This window comes from Pleurodeles waltl, chromosome 10 (assembly GCF_031143425.1).
Source record: "Pleurodeles waltl isolate 20211129_DDA chromosome 10, aPleWal1.hap1.20221129, whole genome shotgun sequence".
Lineage (NCBI taxonomy): Eukaryota > Metazoa > Chordata > Amphibia > Caudata > Salamandridae > Pleurodeles > Pleurodeles waltl.
In genome coordinates, this window is record NC_090449.1 from 1,077,699,736 (window position 1) to 1,077,724,729 (window position 24,994).

General features: G+C 44.3%; 1 protein-coding gene across 1 annotated transcript in view; it reads left to right on the plus strand.

The window, feature by feature from the left end:
- FUNDC2 (FUN14 domain containing 2) overlaps window positions 1-24,333 on the plus strand; it is a 51,366-nt gene extending 27,033 nt beyond the window's left edge. Inside the window, exons 2-5 of the mRNA XM_069212151.1 lie at window positions 3,199-3,349; window positions 7,037-7,112; window positions 7,246-7,380; window positions 22,210-24,333. Coding sequence (XP_069068252.1) covers window positions 3,199-3,349; window positions 7,037-7,112; window positions 7,246-7,380; window positions 22,210-22,287 — 440 coding nt within the window. The 3' untranslated portion in view covers window positions 22,288-24,333. The remainder of the gene's footprint in view (window positions 1-3,198; window positions 3,350-7,036; window positions 7,113-7,245; window positions 7,381-22,209) is intronic.
- The last annotated feature ends 661 nt before the right edge of the window (window positions 24,334-24,994 follow it).

A 24,994-nucleotide genomic window follows, 5' to 3' on the forward strand; every position in this document is an offset into this window, starting at 1 on the left:
CCGGTCAGAGTGGTTGCATAGAGTATTGGAGTTTCAGAGCTGGCACAGAAATGACTTATCATAGAGCCTAAGGTCATCCGGAATTACTGCTACTTCTCCTTCAGAAACACCCTGGGATTGGCTTGCAAGGAAAAGGACCCTGTTGTCATAGGCCAGGACCCTTTTGATATGCTGGGAACTACTTTCGGTCCTCACAGAGCAGATATCAAATGAACCAAAATGGACAATCTCTCTGAGACCATGTGGCTTCCTTCTTCCTCTCAAACACTTCTGTATAGCCTTTACTTGTGCCATGGTGGTCAAAATATACAACTAAATAAATGTTACACACTTGGTGCGTGAATCAGTTTTGAAATTCCCAATTTTAGCATGTTTTAATATTTCTTCTGTTACAGTAGTTCCTCTGGGTAGAGATCAAATGGGCGGGTCCCTCACTGCAGCATATCAGGAAGTGGGAAATTATAGGCTCATGCAAGAAAGTCAAAGAATTTATTAAAGACAAAGAACTCTGTATTACATTCAGTATTCCTTTAACACTATTCCCTCAGTAGCAACAAGGGGCATTGTTACCTCACTGTGATGTAATCGGGGATTAAAACTCAGCTGTGCACACATTAGGTTCTCTTGTGCGAGGAGCATGGCAGGTGGCCGCAGCACCTTGTCAGCAGTGATGGGGACGACGGAGACTGCCCTGGACGCTGAGAGACTAGAGAGAAAGGATCTGTAGCCGAGGAACCTGCACGTACAGGCTCTTGTGCGAGGAACGTGCCAGGTGGCAGCAGCACCTTGTCAGCAGTGATGGGGACGACGGAGACTGCCCTGGACGCTGAGAGACTAGAGAGAAAGGATCTGTAGCCGAGGAACCTGCACGTACAGGCTCTTGTGCGAGGAACGTGCCAGGTGGCAGCAGCACCTTGTCAGCAGTGATTGGGACGACGGAGACTGCCCTGGACGCTGAGAGGCTAGAGAGAAAGGATCTGTAGCCGAGGAACCTGCACGTACAGGCTCTTGTGCGAGGAACGTGCCAGGTGGCAGCAGCACCTTGTCAGCAGTGATTGGGACGACGGAGACTGCCCTGGACGCTGAGAGGCTAGAGAGAAAGGATCTGTAGCCGAGGAACCTGCATGTACAGGCTCTTGTGCGAGGAACGTGGCAGCAGCAGCTTGTCAGCAGTGACTGGGACGACGGAGACTGCCCTGGACGCTGAGAGGCTAGAGAGAAAGGATCTGTAGCCGAGGAACCTGCACGTACAGGCTCTTGTGCGAGGAACGTGGCAGCAGCAGCTTGTCAGCAGTGACTGGGACGACGGAGACTGCCTTGGACGCTGAGAGGCTAGAGAGAAAGGATCTGTTGCCGAGGAACCTGCACGTATAGGCTCTTGTGCGAGGAACGTGGCAGGTGGCCATAGCACCTTGTCAGCAGTGACATCGACGACGGAGACTGCCCTGGACGCAGAGAGGCTCGAGAGAAAGGATCTGTAGCCGAGGAACCTGCACGTACAGGCTCTTGATCATGTTGATCGTGGCAGTGAGGTCACTGTAAAGCAATACTGTACACAATGCAGCGAGATCCAGTAGCCGAAGGTGGACCTGAACAAGGTCCATCGAGCTCACGTAAGAGGGAGGGGCGTGAACGTGCCTGTAATATCTACATTCTTGACTTTAATCAAATCTAACATGCTTAGAAAGTCAAATACACATGATCTATGCATGTTGAAAGCTCTCGGATGACCAGTCTAGCCTGAGTCTACAGATTTATGATAGAATGATCTAATGCTAAAGACCTATAACTAGTGTGCTGCTTCCAGGATACCTTCCATGCATTGGACCCTGGTGGCTGTTGCTCTGTGGGAGGTATTTAGGGCTGAAGAGATGTCCATGTTGTCGGACTGTGTGGTCTCTGTGTGGTCTCATGTACCCATTGGGCTCAGTTTCACCCCCTTCAGTGTCATTAGATTGTGTCCTGTGCAACATTGCGCTCCTCCAATGACCGGCCTTGCCCTTTGTGGCACGGCTGTCCTCCAGCAGCATTAGATTGCGTGATGTGCTCCACCAGGAGTGGGTCTTTTACTGAGTGGCACAGTTTTCTGACAGCAGATGGTGTCCTGTGCTTCTTCAATGGTCGGTCTTTTCTGTGGGGCACAGTTTTCCTCTAGCAGCAATATTCTGTGTCATGTGCTCCACTCGCAGTGGGTCTTTACCTGTGGACACAGCTCTCCTCCAGTGGCATTAGAGTTTGTTTTGTGGGACCATGTACTCCTTCAGTATTGGGTCTTTTTCCGTGGGGCACAGCTTTCATCCAGCAGCATTAGATTATGTTTTGTGCTCATCTGGTAGGAAGTCTTGTGTGGGGCACAGCTTTCCCCAGCTGAATTGGATTGTCTCCCGTGCAACAGATGCTCCTCCAGTGGTGAATCTTTCTTGAGGGGCACAGTTTTCTCTAACAGCATTATACTTTGTCCTGTGTGCCTCCAGTGATGGGCCGTATCCTTTGGGATTCAGCTACTCTCTAGTGGCATTTGATTTTGTCTTGAGGGCCACTCTGCTGTTCTAGTGTTGTGTCCTTTTCCTATGGTCACAACTTTTCTCCAGGTTGTGTCAAATGCCCAACGAGTGGTGGGTCTTGTCCTATGGTATTAGTATGTGTCCCTTGTGACACTGTTCTCCTCCAGTGCTGTGCTTTGCCATCTGGGCTTCTGCCGTCCCTCGCGTGGGATTGCCTTGTTGTATGAATAGGTCAGTAAGCATTGTTCTAAGTTGTTTTTTTACAGAAACTACTTGAACTAAATGCTGTTGTTTAAAATATGCCCTCGCCCTGCAGGGTTCACTCCCTGTTCCAGGTCTTCGCTGTGCCCACAAACCATCTCCTTTTTAGCATTATTCATGTATGTTTGTTCTGTCAGAGTGGAGGACAGAGGCTGCACTTGAGTTTTAAGGCAAACACTAGACACAGCCTTATAACCTGTTTAAAAAGAAGGTTTCTCCACAAGGCACCTGCTTTGGTTTATTCGTTCATCACATTGTGGAAAGAGGAGGCAGAGGTGAGGCAGGGCCGGTGAGCTCCTCCACCTGTAAGAGTCCTCAAGGACTAGTGGTTTGGTTACATATTCTTGGGTTGCTTGTTTATCTCTTTCCTAAAGATTGTATTTGTATTGGTTTTGTATTCGTGTTGGTAAATGGCCCTCCTCCTTTTTCGCAGAGGCTGCAGAAGAGGCACTTGAGGCACTGGATCTGGCTGAATACGCAAAGAGACAGCGCTGGTGGAACAAGATCTTTGGACAAAACTCTGGGCCCATCGCAGAAAAGTACTCCGTGGCCACCCAGCTGGCAATAGGAGGCGCCACAGGATGGTAAGAAGGAGCATGTAATGACTGTGGGACACATACACCACATACCATTACCTCATTACTCTAACCATGATTTCCCTGACCCCCCTCATGCTATAACTAGCATTGAAATCAGCATCAACTCGATGCCATCTTCTTGTGATCTTTACCTTGTCGCTAATTCCTAACCCATTCTTGCACCAACAGTGTGTTGTTTTTTAATATGAAATTACTTTAAAGTATCACATAATGAAAATCTACCCCTGAGCTGTTGCTACCCCTAATCTGTGTTATATATTTAGTTATATTTATGTTCCCTGCATTATGATACAATAACCACCAGCACTTCAAGTCCCCTGGTTTGTAAGTGGGCGTCACACACATCACAACCCTTCACTTTTAGCTGACACCTCCACCAGCATCTCCCTCCAACCTTTACACACACACAACCCTTCACTTTTAGCTGACACCTCCACCAACATCTCCCTCCAATCTTTACACACATCACAACCATTCACGTTTAGCTGACACCTCCACCAACATTGCCCTCCAACCTTTACACACACACAACCCTTCACTTTTAGCTGACACCTCCACCAACATCTCCCTCCAATCTTTACACACATCGCAACCATTCACTTTTAGCTGACACCTCCACCAGCGTCTCCCTCCAACCTGTACACATACACACAACCCTTCACTTTTAGCTGACACTGCCACCAACATCTCCCTCCAACCTTTACACACACAACCCTTCACTTCGGGCTGACACCTTCACCAACATCTCCCTCCAACCTTTACACACACACACAACCCTTCACTTTTAGCTGACACCTCCACCAGCCTTTCCCTCCAACCTTTACACACACACAACCCTTCACTTTTAGCTGACACCTCCACCAGCATCTCCCTCCAACCTTTATACACACACAACCCTTCACTTTTAGCTGACACCTCCCCCAACATCTCCCTCCAACCTTTACACACATCAAAACCCATCACTTTTAGCTGACGCCTCCTCCACCAAGACAAAGCTGGGTAAGCTATTTTCAGTTGGGCCACATAATCTTTTTGCCATGAGCTTGAGCACTTTCAATTCAGCAGAGAACCAAAGGTTGTTTCTCCTTTTATGGTTAGTGACCTGCTTCCATTTTTTAACAAGCTACGAGTCTTCAAGAGCCAGTGGTAACGCACAATAGAGCGCGTTCAAGAGGCTGTCAAGGTTTCCGTCTCTATGGGAGTGACAATGGCTCACTAAGGGGTACAAGATCATAACTGAAATATTTCCAGCTGCATGATGAGGATTGTGAGTTTTGGGCTTTCCAGAAATCCTATTGTTGAATGGGACCTAAAATGGTTGGTCCATGCAAAGGATTTGGCTTAAGTTTATCGCTGGCTGACAATATGGGCAGAAGAATGTGGCCGGCTATTTGGGTAGGTTCGGTATTCAGCAGCTTTATGTTGTGAACTGCCAGTTCACTTAGAAATAAGTAATGCCTGACTGGTGGGTGCCACTAACCACACATTTAGCTCTCATAAGAGAATCCATTTTTTTTATTGATCGCCCTTAAGGCAATCTCTTCAGCCAGTCAAAAGAGATTGGCAGGTGTTGAGTTTTGGTGTCCATAGGCTAGCGTACTGTTAAAAGAACCATGGAGTCTGTTGCCAGACAGTGACACAGCAGAAGCATGGTTAGATATTGATGGTAACAAAACAGACATGCAAATAAATTAGTGGGGTAGGGCATGATTTCGAGTCCAGCTACTCCCACAGATATCAAGTCCCTGGTTACTGACTGATGGACACTCGGCCATCATTTCTGCTCGTGTGTTCTGCTTTTGGAAGTAAAGCCTGGGAATCCGCTCTGTGGTTAATAGTATAAACTTCTCGAAGCCTGCCAGTTACAGCCGGAGGCCCTAGTGGCATTGGCCCTGGGCCTGTTAGGGGAGGTTTGATGGCAAATGTGCCCAGCTCCTGATCATGCCGTGGCTGGTGCCAGTGACCAGTGTGTGTTTGGCTCACTGGAGAGGCTTTCTTGTGGTGGCTGATGAACTTACCTGGCATAGGTTGATCGTGCCACGTTTGGTCCCCTGTCAAACTAGATGACCCTTCTGGTTGACACCGATTGGACTATAGGTGACCGACTAGCAGGTACTTCCCCTTGAGGCTTCAGTGTCTGAATGTACTGGTGTGCACATATTTTGCTTTTGTTGCATAATTCATGTGTCACTCTAACCATGAAAGGGTTTTGTGTTTACTTATACTGGGGTGCTCCCTTGTGTCTGTACAAACCTAAACCTCTCTATAATGATAGCAAAATGTGTGTCAGGGGTTGCTTTTGCTCATTCCAGATTGGTTTGAATGTATTTTACAAATCCAACACTGTAATACTGTGCCTGGAGTGGTGAAAGGCTTTTTTTCATTTTACAGTTCTGCAAGGATGGCACTGGGCCAATCCTATGCTTTATTTTGCTGTTCAAATGGCAAAGGACTGTGTCCCTTTCTAGCTCGGTTTGGATGGCAATATGCTAATGCTAGTCTTAAAAAACCTTGCTAGAAAAACAGACATTTGATGTGAGCAAATCTGTTGCTGGTGTTGCAAGGTGTTCCTTACTGGAGCTGCTCTCCACCTAAACTTGGGAACTAGCCAGAGTTCTCTCTTCTTTTTGTGTGTCCGTGCGTGTATATATATATATATATACTGGAAAAAGAAAAGTTACAGGGGCGTTATAGTTGGGAAACAGAATTAAAAACACATAGAAATTCACCAGTTGTAGTTAGTTATCTGAAGTAACTATAACTTGTGCCCTAAGGTAACTATAACTCGCACCCCTGCCATGCACAGTTTTTACATCAAAATTTACTGCAAATATTACATTGATATTATCAATGATTTTATCAAAGATGTCATGCGTGCCGTAATTTGTAGGGTAATTAACAGTAAAAAGCGAGGGCAGTGGTCCCCAGGGCAGCAGGGGGCGCACGGCCCCCACATATTAGTTATAAATCCCGGGGAGGAGGCAGTTCCCGGGGCAACAGGAGGGGGCCGGGTGCCCCTCCCCCGCATTAAAATCTCAGTAATGATGCGCGGGAGTCCAGGCTTCATTTCATTAAATAAATTTGCAGCAGATTTGCGACCCTGTTGTGATTCTGCTGTAACATTAAAAAAAAAAAATGCTTTTTAGCCTGGGGGTTGTTTATGGTCCCTCTGTTTTTCTTGGCCCCTGCTTGACAGATCACCCCGAAACTTTCTGACAGCAACTGAAGTGACATCTGTTGTTTTTTGGAAAACATTGTGAAGATTCATTAAACAGCGCCAAAGTTATTAGCAAAACAAAAAAACGCTTTTTCAATGAAAACTAGGTCCTAACGATAACTACCTAGGGGCGACCGCCACCAGTTAATATAAATAAATAAATAGCACACCTTATTGTTTTGCAATGGATTGCTGTGCATGATTTTGGGGGAGGGGGCGATACAAGGCTGTGTAATCAATTGGATAGTCATTCATTTGATTTGCTTAACTGCATTACCCTTCTCAGTACACATCTTTGGAATTTTAGGCATTCGGAGATTGTGATTTACCCAGATCCATAATTTTCAGTAAAATGCCAGAGCCAGGTTTACAACCCAGTTCTCTGGGTTTTAAAGTCCGCAGCTTAGCTAGTCGGCCACTTTTGATCCTTCAACTGTTTGTTGCTTTGCTTGTAGGTGTGCAGGCTTCCTATTCCAGAAAGTTGGGAAATTAGCTGCAACGGCAGTCGGAGGTGGCTTTTTCCTTCTTCAGGTCTGTCACTCTTTCAATCATATGTTTTTTCTGCCTTGGTTCAACATTAGAACACTTTCCTGCACTTGTTTGTGCACCACTTTGCTTACTGCCCTTTGTGTTTGTCCTAAAGACTGATTTTGGTCATTTGTAGATTGCAAACCACACGGGTTACATCAAAGTGGACTGGAAACGAGTGGAAAAAGATGTGAACAAAGCCAAGCAGCAACTGAAGATTAAAAAAAGCAGCCAGAACCCGTCTCCTGAAATGAGGAGCCGTATCCATGAGGTGAGGCCAGAGTCAGGGTAGCTGATGCAGGGGTTGGTGAAATGTGTGGAAATGGCACTGTCTGTCAGAAAGAAACCTGCACACAAGTGGAAGTGTTGGTCTGAAAACCCAACTGAATTACATCCTTTTTAAACCCAGAGCCAAGGTGTAAAATGTAGCTTACAGCAGGCTGAACACACAGTTTCTAACTTAAAGCTGCCCCGTTCAGGAATTATAAGGCTACCAGCCTTCCCATCATACAGTGCATGGTTAGAGATACCGTTCTTTTTTTCTGGCTCACCTTAGAAGGTTCCAAGAACAGCTGCTGCCTTTTTATGTCTTATTTTGGTTGAAACCCTTTATTTTATTTAGGGGGCGGGTGATTGTGCTTCACTCTATGTTTTTAAGCATCTACTTTGTAAGGTCCATTTTTCTCTGAGATGTTCCTCCTCACCTCTGTCTCTAGAGCCACCATTCCTGCTCTTTGATAAATGCCATGGAAGGGTGAACAGATGTGTGATTCATCTGCCTTTCAGATGTTCAAGATATGTTTGGAGATGCCCTGTTGGTGTCTCAGGGACAGGGAGAGAGTTTCTCTTATGGAAGCGTTGGCCCTTCAGCCTTGTAGTTTATTAGCTCCAGAGGACAAAAGAGTTGTCTCCTTCTTCTTCCGTCCCTGGTGTTACCATGTCCCATCTGCCTCCACTCTTGGGCAGATTCTTCAGATGCTTGCGTTCATATTCCAGACTGACTTTGAGGTGCTCCCTCAATATCCCATTAACCCCCTCCAGTCTTCAAATGATGAGCCAGCAAGAAAAAGAATCACCATTCTCGTCTTTCAAGGGACAGAGAATCTGTCCTCACAAAGACGTGAGTGAGCTTTCTGCCAGATCCCCAGATATGGCAACTCACAAACTTTTGCCAGTGGATGACATCTCCTGCCATTTGCTAACCAGTAGAGCTGCAAGGAAACTTAATTGTCTGCACAAGTGTACTAAAACTCCATTGTTTTAAAGTTTTTGTTTCTGGAATCACAAGGTACACACATGGTAGCCCTGGTGCTAGGACTTTGGAGTCAACAGTGCACACCTTCTAACCTCAACCAAAGCCATGGAGAAACAGAAGTACAGAGCTCCTGATTCATATTCACTATTCTATAAAGAGGCATACTAGACTATTTCTCTTGTTGTGTCTGCATCTAGGAAGCGCATTAACACATCTGGTTCCCCTTGTACTGCTCTTTCTAAAAAAGTAAAGCAAATAGATATGTGGTGGGAAGAAAAATCTGGACTTCATCAGGTACTCTTTTAAGGCCAGGTAGTTATGTGACCTTATTGGGCTGTTAATATAATAGAGACTCACTGGAATGATTCTCTGTGCATAGTGTCTTCAGAAGCAGATGGATCCCGGAACATAAGAGGAAATGGTTTTAATGTATCTTCTTTGTTTGGTAAAAAGTGACCTTCAATTCTCTTCTCTCAAAGTACATGTGGATGCCACTGTTGGTGGTAAGAAGTGGATTTCCTTGAAGGTCTAAAGAAACCATTCCCTCCATGAGAGCTTAATGTCAAATGGGCTGTCCATTTGAGCCGCCCACACGACAGATTTAAACACATTTCCCTCAAAGTGTCTTTAGGCGTGTCCAGAAGAGTGAATGAGCTCCTAACTTTGTAAGGTCTCCTTAAGAGCTCTTCTTTTTTTCTTGTCTAAGGTGATACCTCATTTTTGTATCAACCAGACTTACAACTTTCTTACTGGAAAATACTTCTTCGGCAGAAAGATCTCTCCATACTCGAGATGTGAAGAGGACTCTAAAATACATGGTCAAAACAAAGGAGGTAACAAAAACGAAACAACTGTTTGGAAATTACAGAGTGGCCCCTGTACTGTTTTATCGCGCCATAGCTAGAGGGATAATTCTCTGCTTAACTAGGAGTTGCCAAATACAAATGGCTAACAGACTCCTTCCTTATAAGCCAAAAGCACATTAGACATGGGGAGAAGTGTTTGCTGCTGCCTTGGTGCGAGATATGACTGCCAGTTCCAGAAATTTGCAAAGCAGCAGCCTTGACACCTGTGCCAACTTTGGGCAGGCAAAAATTACAGAAGTTGCACTGACTCCAGTTCTGATACCGGGTAGGTAAGGCCTCCTTGAAGCTGAGGTGCCTGGCTCAATAAACAACTTCATACTCTGTTTACCTTCTCTGTGTAATTAAACTCCTTGCACAATCTCTTTACCTAAGAAATATATTTCTGTCTCTTCACAGATAATCGCATAAGAAGTTACTTATCAATAGTCCCAGTTTGTTATGCTTTGTTCTCCCTCAATCCAAAAAATCCCACCTCCCACCTTATCTCTTCAAAATGCATTGGTGAAAAGTCTGTAAAGCAGTGTTTCCCAAACTGTGGTTCGGTCCAAAGCCGATTTCTGGTGGGCCACGAAAGTCTAAGCAGTAAATAAAGATGCCTCTAAATTCTGTATTTATCTTGTCATATTTTCTGTACTTCGAAGATGAGGTCAAATGTCAGGCTATGTCTTCTGACAAATTGTTGCTTATCTTTTTTTAACTTGGAAACTGGTGTTTACAAACTCCTCGCGTTTCAGTCAGAGAAGGAAAAGTAAAGTGAATTATGTAATAATCTTGCTGGGGTACAGGGAGTGTGAAAGGAAAGGCTGTCGGATGCCATTGTTTGTAACACACAAAACTAAAAGACATGTAAATGAACCGTGCATACTCAATAGTTAGGAAAGCAGAAATGAAGTATGTTTTGTATTTCTAAAGTGTGACAGAAACAAAGATTTTAACAGGCTCAAAACAATTCCAGACATTTTAATTGGCAATGCAGAAATAATAAATATTCACTGAAACCCATGTGTGTGCGCGATATCGTTTAATCAGTAAAACTCCGTCAGTGCACATTTAGTGACAATTTCAATAGAAAATGTGCTGTCTGTAAATGGCAGTGTGCTTCCACGCCATGCTTTAGTTACATTAACAAAAATCACCTTCTCCTCATGTCCATTAAAGCTAGGTGGGTTGCAAAAGTTTGTTCTAAAAATTGGATCGCGTTTCTAAAAAGTTTGGGAAGCCCTGCAGTAAAGGATATAATCATTCGCCATAATCGCCAACCTGAATGGTAAATCTGTACCTCAGGTATCCTAGATTTGTGCTTGTTCCAAAGTATATCATGTCTCGTTGATGTGAAGGCACAGTGTCCTGGCATATCTGGGTAGACTGCACTCATTATTTAGGGAGATTTCTTCCAGGTACACCAGCTCAATACATTCTGCACTGTTCAGTTCATCAGGAGCCTTTGAAATGTGTTAATTTCTCAACTTATGAATAGACAAAGTAAACAAGAATGCAACCCTTGTAAAAACAACTGAGCTGGTAATAATACGTCCACAGTATATTTATTGCCTGTGATTGAGACTGCTGTGTTCAGTACCAATCACATTGTCAGACAGTCTAGATTAGATACAGACAAAAAGCTGTTTCTGACAGTAATGAATAGATGCTTCATTCATGTCTGCTAGAATCATTGTGAATGTCAGTGAAATGGCTTCTTCCTGGTCATAGCTCACTGTGTTAACCTGCATTAGACCACAAGGTAGAGCACAACCAGACCCTGGATAGTCCGTTTACTATTGCTCTACTTTTCTTGTCATTCATATTTGGGAAAAAAGGACGAGCCTGTGGAATATTGCTCTGCTGTGTGGGTAGAATCCCTTGCAAGAAGACAGTTACTGTTAAACTTAGTGTGGGTCCCCCGCTCCCCTGTGTTTGCCTATGTAGACATCAAATTGTGCTGGTTTTTACTGCTCTCTGCCCTGCGAAGGAAGGTATAGGTCATATACATCTGCTTCCTGCAGCTCAAACAATGCTTTTGGACAAATGGCAGCATCAGACATGCTGCTTTGACAGCTCGGTATCCAGGTGTGCATGTGGCCTCCCTGTGCACAGTCGATGCTTCTGTGACCACATAAGCTGTCTCCAGCCCTGGGAGCCGTCTAGAATCTTATCTTATTGACAGTCTCCTGATGTGCACTCTTGAGCCATGTGGTGCACACCCTTCTCCTTTGGGAAAGCCCAGAAACAAAGCCACGCAACAAGGTCTCTACAGATGTTGCATAGAGTTCTTATTTAACTTCATTCCTTGGTTTGATCGACCCCTGATTCTCACCATTGGTTCTCATCCTGACCCCCCCGTACCTCCCAATCCAGTAATTGCATTTATCAGCACTTACAGAGAAGCTCTGCAGCATCAGCTGAGTTTTGTGTCTTTCCGGGAGCAGAACTTCGAAAGTTACTTATCCCTTCACCCGTGATCCACCCTGGAAGAAGGGGAAGCCATTCTACCCAGTGCGTGGAGAAAGTCTTGTCCTTAGCTAAGAGGAAAGAGCAAGGCCTAGCAGACTAGGGCATAGACGTTGTAGACTTTAGTAGACTTTAGGTCAGTGGTTCCCAACCTCTTGCCTTCTGTGGACCCCCAGTTTTTCATTACTGGAACCCAGGGACCCCCACTAAATCATTATGAGAATCCGGGACCGGCTAGACCTGCACCATGGACCACTGTTTCACACTGAAGCCAAGGACCTGCAGGTGACATTCCAGGACTGCATGTGTGGTGACTTCATTATGTACACCGTAACCCACAGAGTTTGTGGGAGCCCATTTCACCTCATCTTAAAGCTCAAGAGGGACTTGGAGGACATGTCATTTTGATGCCTGCCTTATTTAAGGTGGCAACCAATTGACTGAGTCACGTTATCCTAATTTCAGAACCGTTTAAACTACCTGGTTATGACTTACAGCCTACCAATATTGCAGTTTAAACTTTAGAAAGTGAAAGGGGAATCTTTAAAGTTTTTTTACATCTTGAATGCATAACCAAGATTTTATTCACCAAACTCATAATGCATTCAAACAAATGCCACACTAAAACAAGGAAACACTCTCACAGCTAAATCATTCCAAACATAAACTGCCCCAATTATTCCCAATTGAGATATGTCTTCCGTTCTTTGATTCGACATCAGAAACAAATTCATACAGGCGGTTGATTCCAAAACTGGCACCAGTTACTGCCATGCTCTTATGATCTGACAATGGTGGCAGCCGCATTGTATCGGTACCAAACCCATTAGTTACCACCTCCTGAAGTAAATCCTAACTACTGGCCTAGTTGTTCTTGGGCTGTCAAATGTGCGAAGAGAGGGGCTTGCATATACATTTGGAGTGCATTAGCACCCAAAGCTTTGGGATCCACAGCAATCAACTCTACTGCCTAAAATAATACGCAGAAGCCACAGACTACCACTGGTCCCAGAAAAAAGACAATTTATAGGTTGAAGGCCGAGTGCATTCTTGGTTCCGGACTCAGGAGAACATAATACCACCAAACAAACTCAAGTATATTCATGGTAGAGGCTAGTTAAAAGATTTGATTGGTAGATATTCACAAAATGTTTAACAAAAACATGTCATGTACTTAAGAGCACTCATTGTACTACATTGATTGATAGTCTGAAAGAATGGCAAACATGTTCTACTTTTGTACACCCGCATCAAGACCTTGACATTTCTAAAGCAGACATTGCTTGATGCCTTGCTGGGTGTATGCAGGTGTGCAATCCATGAGCACACTCTTTGTAAGAAGGAAGCCACAGTGTGCCTTTTACCTACATTTGTAGAGCTGCTGTATGGACATCAGTTTACAAATTCACACTTTTATATACACGAGTTGGAGAAGAACCAGAAGTTGGTCAGATTGTTGGAGACTTTATTTGCGTCCTCTTCTGCAACGTTGCGCCAACTGCTGCTTTACTAGGAGAGCCTACTGCTACCCAACCATTGCACAGCACATGGTCTACAACACTACAAGCTGCAAATGGAAATATTACTTACCTCAAGCTATTGATACACGTGTCCCCCCTGACTCCCACGGGCATAGAAGCAGCGGAGAGTTTCTTTAACACGGATTTACGCAGCCACCTATTTTGATAGGGAAAACAAAGATAGTCTAAGGTGGAACTTACATCCTGGTGCATCGAGTCTCAGGGGTTGTTGTCACGAGTTACACACGTCATGCCTGAAGCAAAGGCTTGGATGACAGACGTAATCTGGACCCAACACTTGACGGCAGGAGAGCACACAGCTTTTTATCTAAGGAACTAAAAGCTATCTTCATACTGTGATGTAATCTTTTCCGTACACATTGCCTATCCTAGCACTGTGTTAGTATGCTATCTACCTTGGCCCTTTTTGTAAAGTCCAGGCTTGCAAGAGTGAATAAACAGGCCTCGAAAAATCATAAAAATGTCACTAGACCTGCAGGTCAAGTAACTTGAATTATCTACTTGACCTAACTGTAATGTACTTGACCCGTAAATGGGTCTCATTGTGTGATCCTATGCAAATAGTTATTACAGAGCCTTTTTCTTCATTCTCACATATAATTGTACCTTTAAATATGTGAGCTCGGCATCTTTGCAATACAAAAAAAACCTCTATTGTTTGATTAAGTAGACTAAAGTTTACTGCATGTATCACAAGAATCCAGCCCACATACAGGGGACACATGACCCATGACTTGCTTTTAGTTTACTAATAGCATTGCCATCAGGGCAGGAGTGTTGCTCAGTTTGTTTAAACGCTCACTCTTAAAAAATATATCACTAAACTATGATGTGGTAGCATACTGTGATCTACACACAGTAAATTTCCAAGAAATGTCCAAAAACGTTCTACTAACTTGCAGCTTTACTGATAAAACGTTATAGTGTATTAACAGTCTGTGAAAATTGGGTTTTAGAAAACATATCCTTTGCACATCAACATGTAAAGTATTCTGATTTGTTTTCATCGTATTAAAATATTTTTTTCATCTCACAGAAATACAAAAAAAATGGCCTTTCACAACTACTGATGTATTAAAATGTTTTTACAGTTGACTTAGTCATTTAAACGTTGTGTGTTAGGAAAAACCTGACACCATGTAGCCTTTTATTTCACACTCTAAACAGCAGGTCAGACAGTTCAGCTTACAATGTCCTGGAACTCTGCAGTCAGAAAGAAAATGAATTGTAAGACAAACTGACTTTTGACCTCTCTCTGTGAACACAGAGCAAATGTGACATACAGGAACAAGATTTAAAGGAGTCTTTAATTGCCCCTCCACTTTCTGGCTGAACAGAATACTTGTTCTTTGTCAACGCGCCAGAAGGGGTGAGTTAGTCCTAAAAATAGCTCGACGTTATTAAATATGGCTCGCAGTAGCGAGTGGTTGAGTAGATCTTTTGAGCCCTGATAAACTGCTTTTCACATAAATGGAAAATAAAAAACTTGGCATTTTAGTATGGTTATGTAGCATTCTCATTATGTCATTAGAGGCAGTTCTCTTTTCTACTACCACTTGTGAATCCTAGATGGAGAGAAATGTTTGGAGATAACCCTAATTCCTTATAGATGGAAAGCCCATATTTTAAGGAAGCGGTTTCTGATTCAGGTTAGTTGGTTGGAGAGTGGCATACTACTCCATGAAGCGATCTGAGCACGTCCTACTCTTCTCATAAAGGACTGGAGACACCGAGGGCCACCGGGTCCTTCTCATAAACATAAGAGCAGTGTACAGTCCAGCTTGAACCCTCGGCTCTACAATACCAGTGTGGTGTTGCGTAAATCATAGTTACAGCTTGCGTTGATCATTTGTTTGCAGAGGGTTGGCCCCTATCTGTAGTAGTACAACGGAGATGAAATCAATAGAATGTGGCCAAGTATAATTACCAGTGGCTCAGATTAATTCAAACATTTCACATTTTTATAGATGAACACCGTACCAAAAAGGGGTCACTGTGCAGTACGGTATAACAAATGTGGAGTTGTGGGGGAATGCCTTCAGTGAAAGATGTAGCAAACTTTCATCTACCAATGCGTGAAGCAGGATATCAGTAATGCACTCATCCATGATCTTTGCAGGTATCAAGGCAGGATGGAGGGTTTGTGGAGATCAGATCCATCCGAAGAGCATCCTGAGGGGAGAATGTGGAGGAGAGACAGGCACAGTGATAGCTATCAAGGAGAATGACAGTTTTGTCACAATAGATTCGTTTAGGAAAGAGGAGGGGCGTAAGACTGATGAACTGAACACATTCAAGATTTCAGCAAAATGGGAAGAGGGCAGGCGTAGCTTGAAGTTCAATGTGAGCGAAAGAGGAACATCTAAAAGCACAGGAAGAGAATCCGTGATAGTAGAACCGAGAAGAAAGACTGGTGCGAAGCGTAAATGTTGTAGGACACAAACGGAGGAATCATTGCAGATGTACCATTGTTTGAAAATATGAGAACAATTTGCTTCAAATCAGAAAGTGTCAGGCCGAAGAATCCTTAGGAACACTACCTCCCAAAATCCCACCTTCCGGCAGCCCCGACTATGGTTGGAATACCACAGAGTATCTGGGTGGCCAGACGAAGCTGTCTTAGCTGAACTTCTCGTGACACACTGTGGGATATCAGTGAGGTAATAAATAGTCTCTCCTTCCAAGTTGTGTTCTTCTCTGTTGCTTTGTGGAGTTAAACACTTTGGAGCTTCAGTCCTTTGATTACCAGTTTTTAGCCTCTTATTAAGCACTCAATGCAACAATAACAAATAGTTTCTTGTCACATATGTGAAACAGATAAGACAATAATATTTCCTCTCAAGACTTGGCTCTTGCTTAATCTCTCAGCATTGACAGCACATTTGTACAATCAAGCTACCCCTGGAGAGTTTATCTGCACTCTGTACTTTTTCGTATACAAAACAACGCTAGATATGGTCCATCTAGAGTACGGCTATGATGACTGACTGACTAATTAACTTAGGGCCACAAGTACAAAGCATTTTTCTAGTTGCAAATGGGCCGATTTGCAGAATCGGTACGTTTGCGACTAGAAAAATGCTTTTGGGGGTTTACAAAGTCCAAATAGAGATTTGGTAACTTGTTACTGAATAACAATTTGGGTTTTGGGTTTCAGTATTAGGAAGGGGCATGTTCAGGGCATCCCTACCTAATACCGAATTTAAATGGTATGTATGACTGTTTTGCGACTGTGAATTCAATCGTAAAATAATCGCAGTTAACACCAATTTTAAATTGGTGGTAACTCATTCGTAAAGGGGAAGGAGTCCCATAAGGACCCCTTCCCCTTTGTGAATGCATGCCACAAGGTGTTTTAAGAGCAGGCAGTGGTCCCGCGGGCCACTGCCTGCTCTTAAAAAATGAAACTGAAAAGTTTCATTTTTTTCTTTTTAAACGCATCCAGTTTTCCTTTAAGGAAAACGAGCTGCATTTAAAAAAATTAAAAAAATAAATAATAATACTTTATTTAAAAGCAATTACAGACATGGGGGGCTGCTGATCCCAACAGGCCACCATCCCTGTGAATTTTGCGATTCCCAGTGGGTCCCAAAATGCGACCTACCTCATTAATATTCATGCAGTAGGTCAATTTGTGACTCACCAGGAATCTCAAAAGAAACTCAGTGGAGTTTCTTACATTTGGAATTGCGATTTCCTAACTGCGCTTCACATGGAATCGCAATTCCAAATGTTCATACATGTGACCCTTAGACTCTTGTACCACTTGGAAAGCCTCGGAAATAAAGACCGCGACTCACGGCCTATCTGAAATTCTCCTGCAACGATTCGGTCTTCCTCAAATGCTTTTCCTCAGCTCCCTTGCTCAACTCCAACTCCTTGTAACTACTCCCAGTAACACGCACTGGTCAGACCTTATAGCCACCAAACTAAGGCGGCTTTCAAGATTTAGCATGTTCTTGCGAGCGATGCCAAGTCACACAATATTTAAGTGGCAGTGGCCATCTTGGAGCAGGCAGGAATCAGATGACGCAAATATTTTCAAAAAGGCATCGTGTTTGGCAGTCATCTTTTCCTAGTGGGCAAGCTCACCAGCTCCTAATGCAAGCAAGGGGCATTTCCACTCACATGAGACTTGTGGAGTGGGTACAGCGCACACAAGGCGGTACGGTTCTTGAAGGTGAGGTATGGGTGACCGAGGGGAGGATGGGCTAAAAGAGGTGGTTGCATGGCAGGAAGATAAGGGAGATGCAAGGAAGAAAAGCAGCTTACCTGGAGAAGAAGAGATAAGAAAGCCCAAAGAGATCAATCTAGAGATATCTTAAACGGAGGAGTTTTTAGTCTTTCGCAGAATTGTACATACATGGCACATCTCAGATTACCAGGAAGCGACTCCCAAGTGGAGAAGGCTGAGCCCTAGAAATATTGTTTGGCTGCTTTACAAGATTTAAAGTTTTTTTTTGTGGTTTCCAGTCTTATATTGCCAGTTGCTCTTATGTATTTTTCGTCTGAATTTTTTTGAGATGTTTTTAGATATCGGAGTGATTGATGGTGTGTGCATTGAAGTGTGACTCAAGCCAGTTTAAATATCATCCTGCCTTCAAGAGGAAGCCAGTGTAGGTCTTTCAGGACTGGTGATATGCAGTCAGACTTTCTGGTTGCAGAGATATCACTCTTGCTGTAGAGTGAAGAACACTTTTTTTAGATGTTCGAAAGGTGGAGGGGTGCCTGTGAGAATGCAGTTTCCATAGTCCTGCTGGGAAAGTTTTGCAAGCAAAAGAGGTTGCAGCTTTTCAAATGCATGGAGGGAGGATCTTGCCTAGGTGGCTGTATGATCTTGCCTAGGGGGCTGTATGATCTTGCCTAGGGGGCTGTATGATCTTGCCTAGGGGGCTGTATGATCTTGCCTAGGGGGCTGTATGATCTTGCCTAGGGGGCCGTATGATCTTGCCTAGGGGGCCGTATGATCTTGCCTAGGGGGCCGTATGATCTTGCCTAGGTGGCCGTATGATCTTGCCTAGGTGGCCGTATGATCTTGCCTAGGGGGCTGTATGATCTTGCCTAGGTGGCTGTATGATCTTGCCTAGGTGGCTGTATGATCTTGCCTAGGTGGCTGTATGATCTTGCCTAGGGGGCTGTATGATCTTGCCTAGGGGGCTGTATGATCTTGCCTAGGTGGCTGTATGATCTTGCCTAGGTGGCTGTATGATCTTGCCTAGGAGGCTGTATGATCTTGCCTAGGAGGCTGTATGATTTTGCCCACAAGCCACTTAATTTCACTTCATTTACTAGTGTGGGGTAAATCAGTCGAAGTGGGGCTCAGAAGGCCAGTTTGTATTGAATCTGGATTAGTGGGATTGTCTGATGAAAACCACTTGATGACGTTTGGCGTGTGTATATCCTGGGGTGGTGATATGTTTTTTTTATTTAGGTATAATTGGGTGCTCTCTGCATATTGATGCATATTGATGCCTCTGCTTCCTCTTAAGATTCTTATTAGGTCTGGTATAGGTAGAATGACCTGGATGCCAGGATGTATCCCTCAGGGAAAGTCAATCAATCAATTAGTAATTTCGAAAACTTGGCTAATCCCCATAGGGTCTCAAGGCGCTGTTTGCGGGTGTGCTGCTCAATCGAAGAGCCAGGTCTTGAGGTCCTTCCTGAACTGCTTCAGTGATGCGGTCTGCCTGAGTTTGAGAGGTAGCGCGTTCCATGTCCAGGCTGCCATGTAGGAGAAGGATCTACCTCCTGCTGTGCTTTTCTGGATCTTGGGAACGGCTGCAAGGGCGAGCTGAGAAGAATGGAGATGTCTGTTGGGTATGTAGAGGCAGTGGTTGAGGTATGCCGAGCCTGTGTTGTGTAGTGCCTTCAATGTGTGGATCAGGAGTTTGTATGTGATGCGTTTGTTGACTGGGAGCCAGTGTAGGTCTCGGAGTTGGGAGGAGATGTCACTGTGTTGGGGGGATGTCCAGGATGAGTCTGGCTGCTGCATTCTAGATTCTTTGTAGTCTTGATTGTAGTTTCCTGGTGATGCATTGCTGTAGTCCAGTTTGCTAGTGAGGACTGCGTAGGTGACTGTCTTCCTTGTGTCAGAGGGGATCCACTTGAAGATCTTTCGAAGGAGTCGGAGAGTGCGAAGCATGACGATGAGATGGTGTTGACTTGGTGGGTCAAGGGTAGAGAGGAGTCCAGGGTGATACCCAGATTGCCTGCATGGTCCGTTTCCCAGTGCGGTGGGTCACCAGGATTCGTTCCAGGTGGATGGGGTGGAGCAGATTACGAGGATCTCAGTCTTGTCCGAGTTGAGTTTGGGGCAGCTGGCTTCCATCCAGGCGGTGACTGCTCTTATCCCATTGTGGACATTTCTCTTGGCCAGTGACGGGTACAGCATCAGAAGAGGCATTAACTAGAATAACCAACTGTTTATGGTTCTTTGGAAATAAAGAGAACTATCCAAGGACATTTTGTTGACGATGTAATAAATCATACTAGTACAGTGCATTCACTGTGAGCTCAGTGACACACAGAAGGAAGCAGAGAGTAGGACGTATGCATGCCATCTTAGGAAGAAGGTGTGCCCTGAAAGTAGCAACAAACCACTTCTGTTTTAAAGTTCATGTTTACCTGATATACTTGTCACTTGTGATGTTTTAAACATTTTTCTGCAGTTGCATTTGGCCATTATCGGGTTTCAAAACAGAGCTTACAACAGATAACACAATTGTCATCATTAGTTGTAGGTGTTTTCTTTACTAGATGTTTTATAAGGTTCACAATGTGAGGGTCACGCCAGACACGAACGTGGGTGTTTCATGCTTCTTGAATGTGCTGCAGGATACAGAGACAAAAACATGATTCAAGATGCTTTCCCAAGCCCAGGCACTAGATTGCGGAAAAGCGTGTGAATCAGCCTCATGTTGCAAATCTATTGTTACAGGTAAGTAACCTGTTCCTTATCAAGCTAGTGAGTTGATTATACAGTTCATGCACTCTCTTTTGACATCAGTGTAACTTGTAGATCACAGATTTAAATCCCACAAAGCCAACTCACCCTTCAGAGATGAATACCGTAAAGTGTGGTGATAATAACATCAGTTATTTTCACACTAGAGAAAAGTATGCATTCTGCAGCAGGGAACCTTTATACAAGAAAGTTACTAATGTCCCCTGTAGGGCGGGGCCTGGTGTGAGATCGTTGGTTTCTGAATGGTAGCTGTTGTGTGCTGGAGCAGTTCGGTGGATGTTGGACTTAGCGATTCCTCACCATGAGATGTGTTAATCTGTGTCCGCAAGGACCAAAGCAGCTCCTCACCATGGCTTATACAGGGAGTGCAGAATTATTAGGCAAATGAGTATTTTGACCACATCATCCTCTTTATGCATGTTGTCTTACTCCAAGCTGTATAGGCTCGAAAGCCTACTACCAATTAAGCATATTAGGTGATGTGCATCTCTGTAATGAGAAGGGGTGTGGTCTAATGACATCAACACCCTATATCAGGTGTGCATAATTATTAGGCAACTTCCTTTCCTTTGGCAAAATGGGTCAAAAGAAGGACTTGACAGGCTCAGAAAAGTCAAAAATAGTGAGATATCTTGCAGAGGGATGCAGCACTCTTAAAATTGCAAAGCTTCTGAAGCGTGATCATCGAACAATCAAGCGTTTCATTCAAAATAGTCAACAGGGTCGCAAGAAGCGTGTGGAAAAACCAAGGCGCAAAATAACTGCCCATGAACTGAGAAAAGTCAAGCGTGCAGCTGCCACGATGCCACTTGCCACCAGTTTGGCCATATTTCAGAGCTGCAACATCACTGGAGTGCCCAAAAGCACAAGGTGTGCAATACTCAGAGACACGGCCAAGGTAAGAAAGGCTGAAAGACGACCACCACTGAACAAGACACACAAGCTGAAACGTCAAGACTGGGCCAAGAAATATCTCAAGACTGATTTTTCTAAGGTTTTATGGACTGATGAAATGAGAGTGAGTCTTGATGGGCCAGATGGATGGGCCCGTGGCTGGAATGGTAAAGGGCAGAGAGCTCCAGTCCGACTCAGACGCCAGCAAGGTGGAGGTGGAGTACTGGTTTGGGCTGGTATCATCAAAGATGAGCTTGTGGGGCCTTTTCGGATTGAGGATGGAGTCAAGCTCAACTCCCAGTCCTACTGCCAGTTCCTGGAAGACACCTTCTTCAAGCAGTGGTACAGGAAGAAGTCTGCATCCTTCAAGAAAAACATGATTTTCATGCAGGACAATGCTCCATCACACGCCTCCAAGTACTCCACAGCGTGGCTGGCAAGAAAGGGTATAAAAGAAGGAAATCTAATGACATGGCCTCCCTGTTCACCTGATCTGAACCCCATTGAGAACCTGTGGTCCATCATCAAATGTGAGATTTACAAGGAGGGAAAACAGTACACCTCTCTGAACAGTGTCTGGGAGGCTGTGGTTGCTGCTGCACGCAATGTTGATGGTGAACAGATCAAAACACTGACAGAATCCATGGATGGCAGGCTTTTGAGTGTCCTTGCAAAGAAAGGTGGCTATATTGGTCACTGATTTGTTTTTGTTTTGTTTTTGAATGTCAGAAATGTATATTTGTGAATGTTGAGATGTTATATTGGTTTCACTGGTAATAATAAATAATTGAAATGGGTATATATTTGTTTTTTGTTAAGTTGCCTAATAATTATGCACAGTAATAGTCACCTGCACACACAGATATCCCCCTAACATAGCTAAAAATAAAAACAAACTAAAAACTACTTCCAAAAATATTCAGCTTTGATATTAATGAGTTTTTTGGGTTCATTGAGAACATGGTTGTTGTTCAATAATAAAATTAATCCTCAAAAATACAACTTGCCTAATAATTCTGCACTCCCTGTAGAAGTGTGGTGTGCTGACGGGGTAATGCCAATACCTCCTCCAGTATGTACCAGTGAGGTGATGATTCTGTGCTTCTACTAAACATTTTTTCTCTATTCTCAGGTAAAAAGCTTTGTGAACAAAAACATCGTACTGAGTGGTGGATTCGTTGGAGGATTTCTGATTGGCATGGCGTCATAGGATGGCGCTCGCCTGGGCCACCTCTTCAGTTTCCCAGAGATAATGGAGTTTGCACATTTAGGACCGTCTGGCGTTGCTTCTCAGTCTTGTTGCTGCTCTGCCTTGGAAGCCGTTACTAGCTGATCTCTTCCAATGCTGACTGCTTGGCAGCAAAGATGGTGGCCATGTATGAATTTTTTGATTACTTGTGTGGAATTTGCTTTTACCTCACTGAGGTTTGGGACATAAACCCTAAAAGACTTCCTTACCCTCTGGATGACCTTTAGTTTTTTCCTCCTTATTAGTGATGACTACTGGTCATTTAAACCCAGTTCCTTCCCAGGTTTCACTCCCCTCTCCAGTCCTTTACACTATGATGATAGCAGAGCCTGGAAGTTTACCATGGAGCCCTCCTTGACGCGTTCTGCTACCCCCGTCAAGCTGCTACTATTGCAAACCATGGCTATAAAGGGATTTCGATCAGACTCTTGGCTCCTGGACATTTGTTCTCTGGTGGTTCCTGCCTGCTTTGCACCATGACCTCTGCATTGGGTTCTACGCACTGCCATGGAATGTTACTGCCTGCAATGAAATTACTGTGCAGCTCTTGCCGTTAGTTATTTATTTCGCTATTTGTTTTTTGGTGTTTCTGCATTAACTGTCCGTATAATGTTGCACTCCTCCCTCTAGGTGCCAGTTGACTGTTTGGCACAATAATTACTGTTGGTGTTGTCTGTGGTCACCACTGACTGTTTGAGACTCACAGACAGAGGAAGGTGTTGTATTTTTCCAGCACCTGCAAAAGCTTACCTGTGCACTTGTACAACGCTAGGAGGCCGGCAAGGTGCACGTATGTCTCTTCATGGTACTGCGAGTAAGTGAAGGGACATATGTAGTGTACACTACACCGCTCATGACTCTGGGCGCAGCTCACTCCTCCACACTACACTACGCCTTGGAGGTGCTTCATTGTGGTCCGGGTCCCCCTTGATAACACTCCACCTGCGAGCCCTTCATTTAGATGATGCGTTTTCTTACACAGGCAGCTCAGTATTTAGAAGTAGTTCAACATGACACATTTCTCCTTTCTTCACTCATCTCACTGCTGCCAGATGAGTGACTCCTCCCTACATTAGTCTGGACCCACTGCACTGGCACCTGAGGTTCTGGTGCAGTTCCAGAAGTCCCTCCCGGAGTTTGACAAACGAACACCTTAGTTTAAAGATCTCTGCTGTTTTCCTCTGCCCGCATCCTTTTCTAAGCCAGCTGCATTGTCTCAGTGGCAGTCAGTGATGGTACACCACCACCCTGGGATGCATGGCAGTGGTCGCAGTGTACATGTGGATGTGTTCCCATCCCTGCAGATATTTCTTTGGCACTGTTGTCAGTAGGCTGGTAGAGAACATTTGTTCTCTGGTGGTTCCTGACTGCCTTGGGTTTTATGTACCGCCTTTAGTCCAGGGGTGCACCTAACCGGTGTAACCTTTACTGAAACGGGGATTCTCATGGGCACTGGGAATGTGATACCCGGTGGTGGGAGGCGTCCACTAGCACTGGTGCTCCCCCCGCACTTGGTACGTGAGACCCCTGGGTAATCCCACCAGCAGTGGGGATGTACAGAGTTTAGATGCCCCCACTCCCAAGATGTCCCACAGCACTGGGAATATGATACTGTAGGGTGCTTCACCTGCTCAAGGGATCTGTGATGGAGGGGAGGCGCCCGTTTGCGGCAGAGGTTCATGAAGGGGACTCTCGGTGCAGGTGTATCGCTAGTATTATGAATACAGGACTAGCTGACTCGCATATGGCAGATTTGTAGATGGTTTGTTGAAATTTCATCAGAACTGGTCAGCTTTTCCTTTCAGTGAAGGAGCCGCCAAAGTGAATTTGCAGCTTGGACAGAAAATGTGTAATGCCATCCCTGACATTGGTGCCAAAAGTGGCTTGTGTGGTTTCTCTTATCCAAGCACATCGACAGTGGTTAAGAAACCTCAGGATCCATTGAATGACTTGTTTATTAAATGCAAATGCTTGTATTGAGTATTTTATTAAACTTAGTTGGCCTAATTGTGCTATGTGTGTCTGAGATAAGTGCATCTAAGACATCTAAGCTCTGCAGAAAGCTTTGTTCGGATACAGACAGTATGGGTAAACTCATTCTCAAAGGTTAACTTGCTCCAATTCGTATTTTGAATTTCCTCAAAATTGTTTTAAAACCGCTGAATGATTTGAAATGCTCTGTTATATACTGTTTAACCTGAGAAAACTAGCTCTGACTGAATGCTGGGTATGTTCTGGCCATGCGCCTTATAACGGCGCAGTGTGTAACAGAGGCTCACATTGCTTTACAAATAAAATACATCATCAGCTGAGTAGAGCTGATCATTTTTTAGGTCAAGCGTAAGCATACGGCCTCTTGTATATTTTTGAATTATACTTCTTCAATGAAGTTAAAGGCATTTCATTTCCTCGTTTCAGTGTCATTTAAAAATTCTTCCATGCTAGCTAGCAGTCAATGCTTCCTCTTTTTCCCTTCAATGGAGCAGAGGCCAACTACTATATCCTTGCACTTTGTCTGTTCATCTGGTGTGTTGTGGGACTACTTCCTTCTTTGATTCCTGCTGGTGCTACTGTGTGCAGTGAGTAAACTTAATCACCCAGTACTGTCTGCAGACTAAGGATCACTGCTCCAGGCTTTCCGACATAGACAGGCTTGTAAAGATTGTTC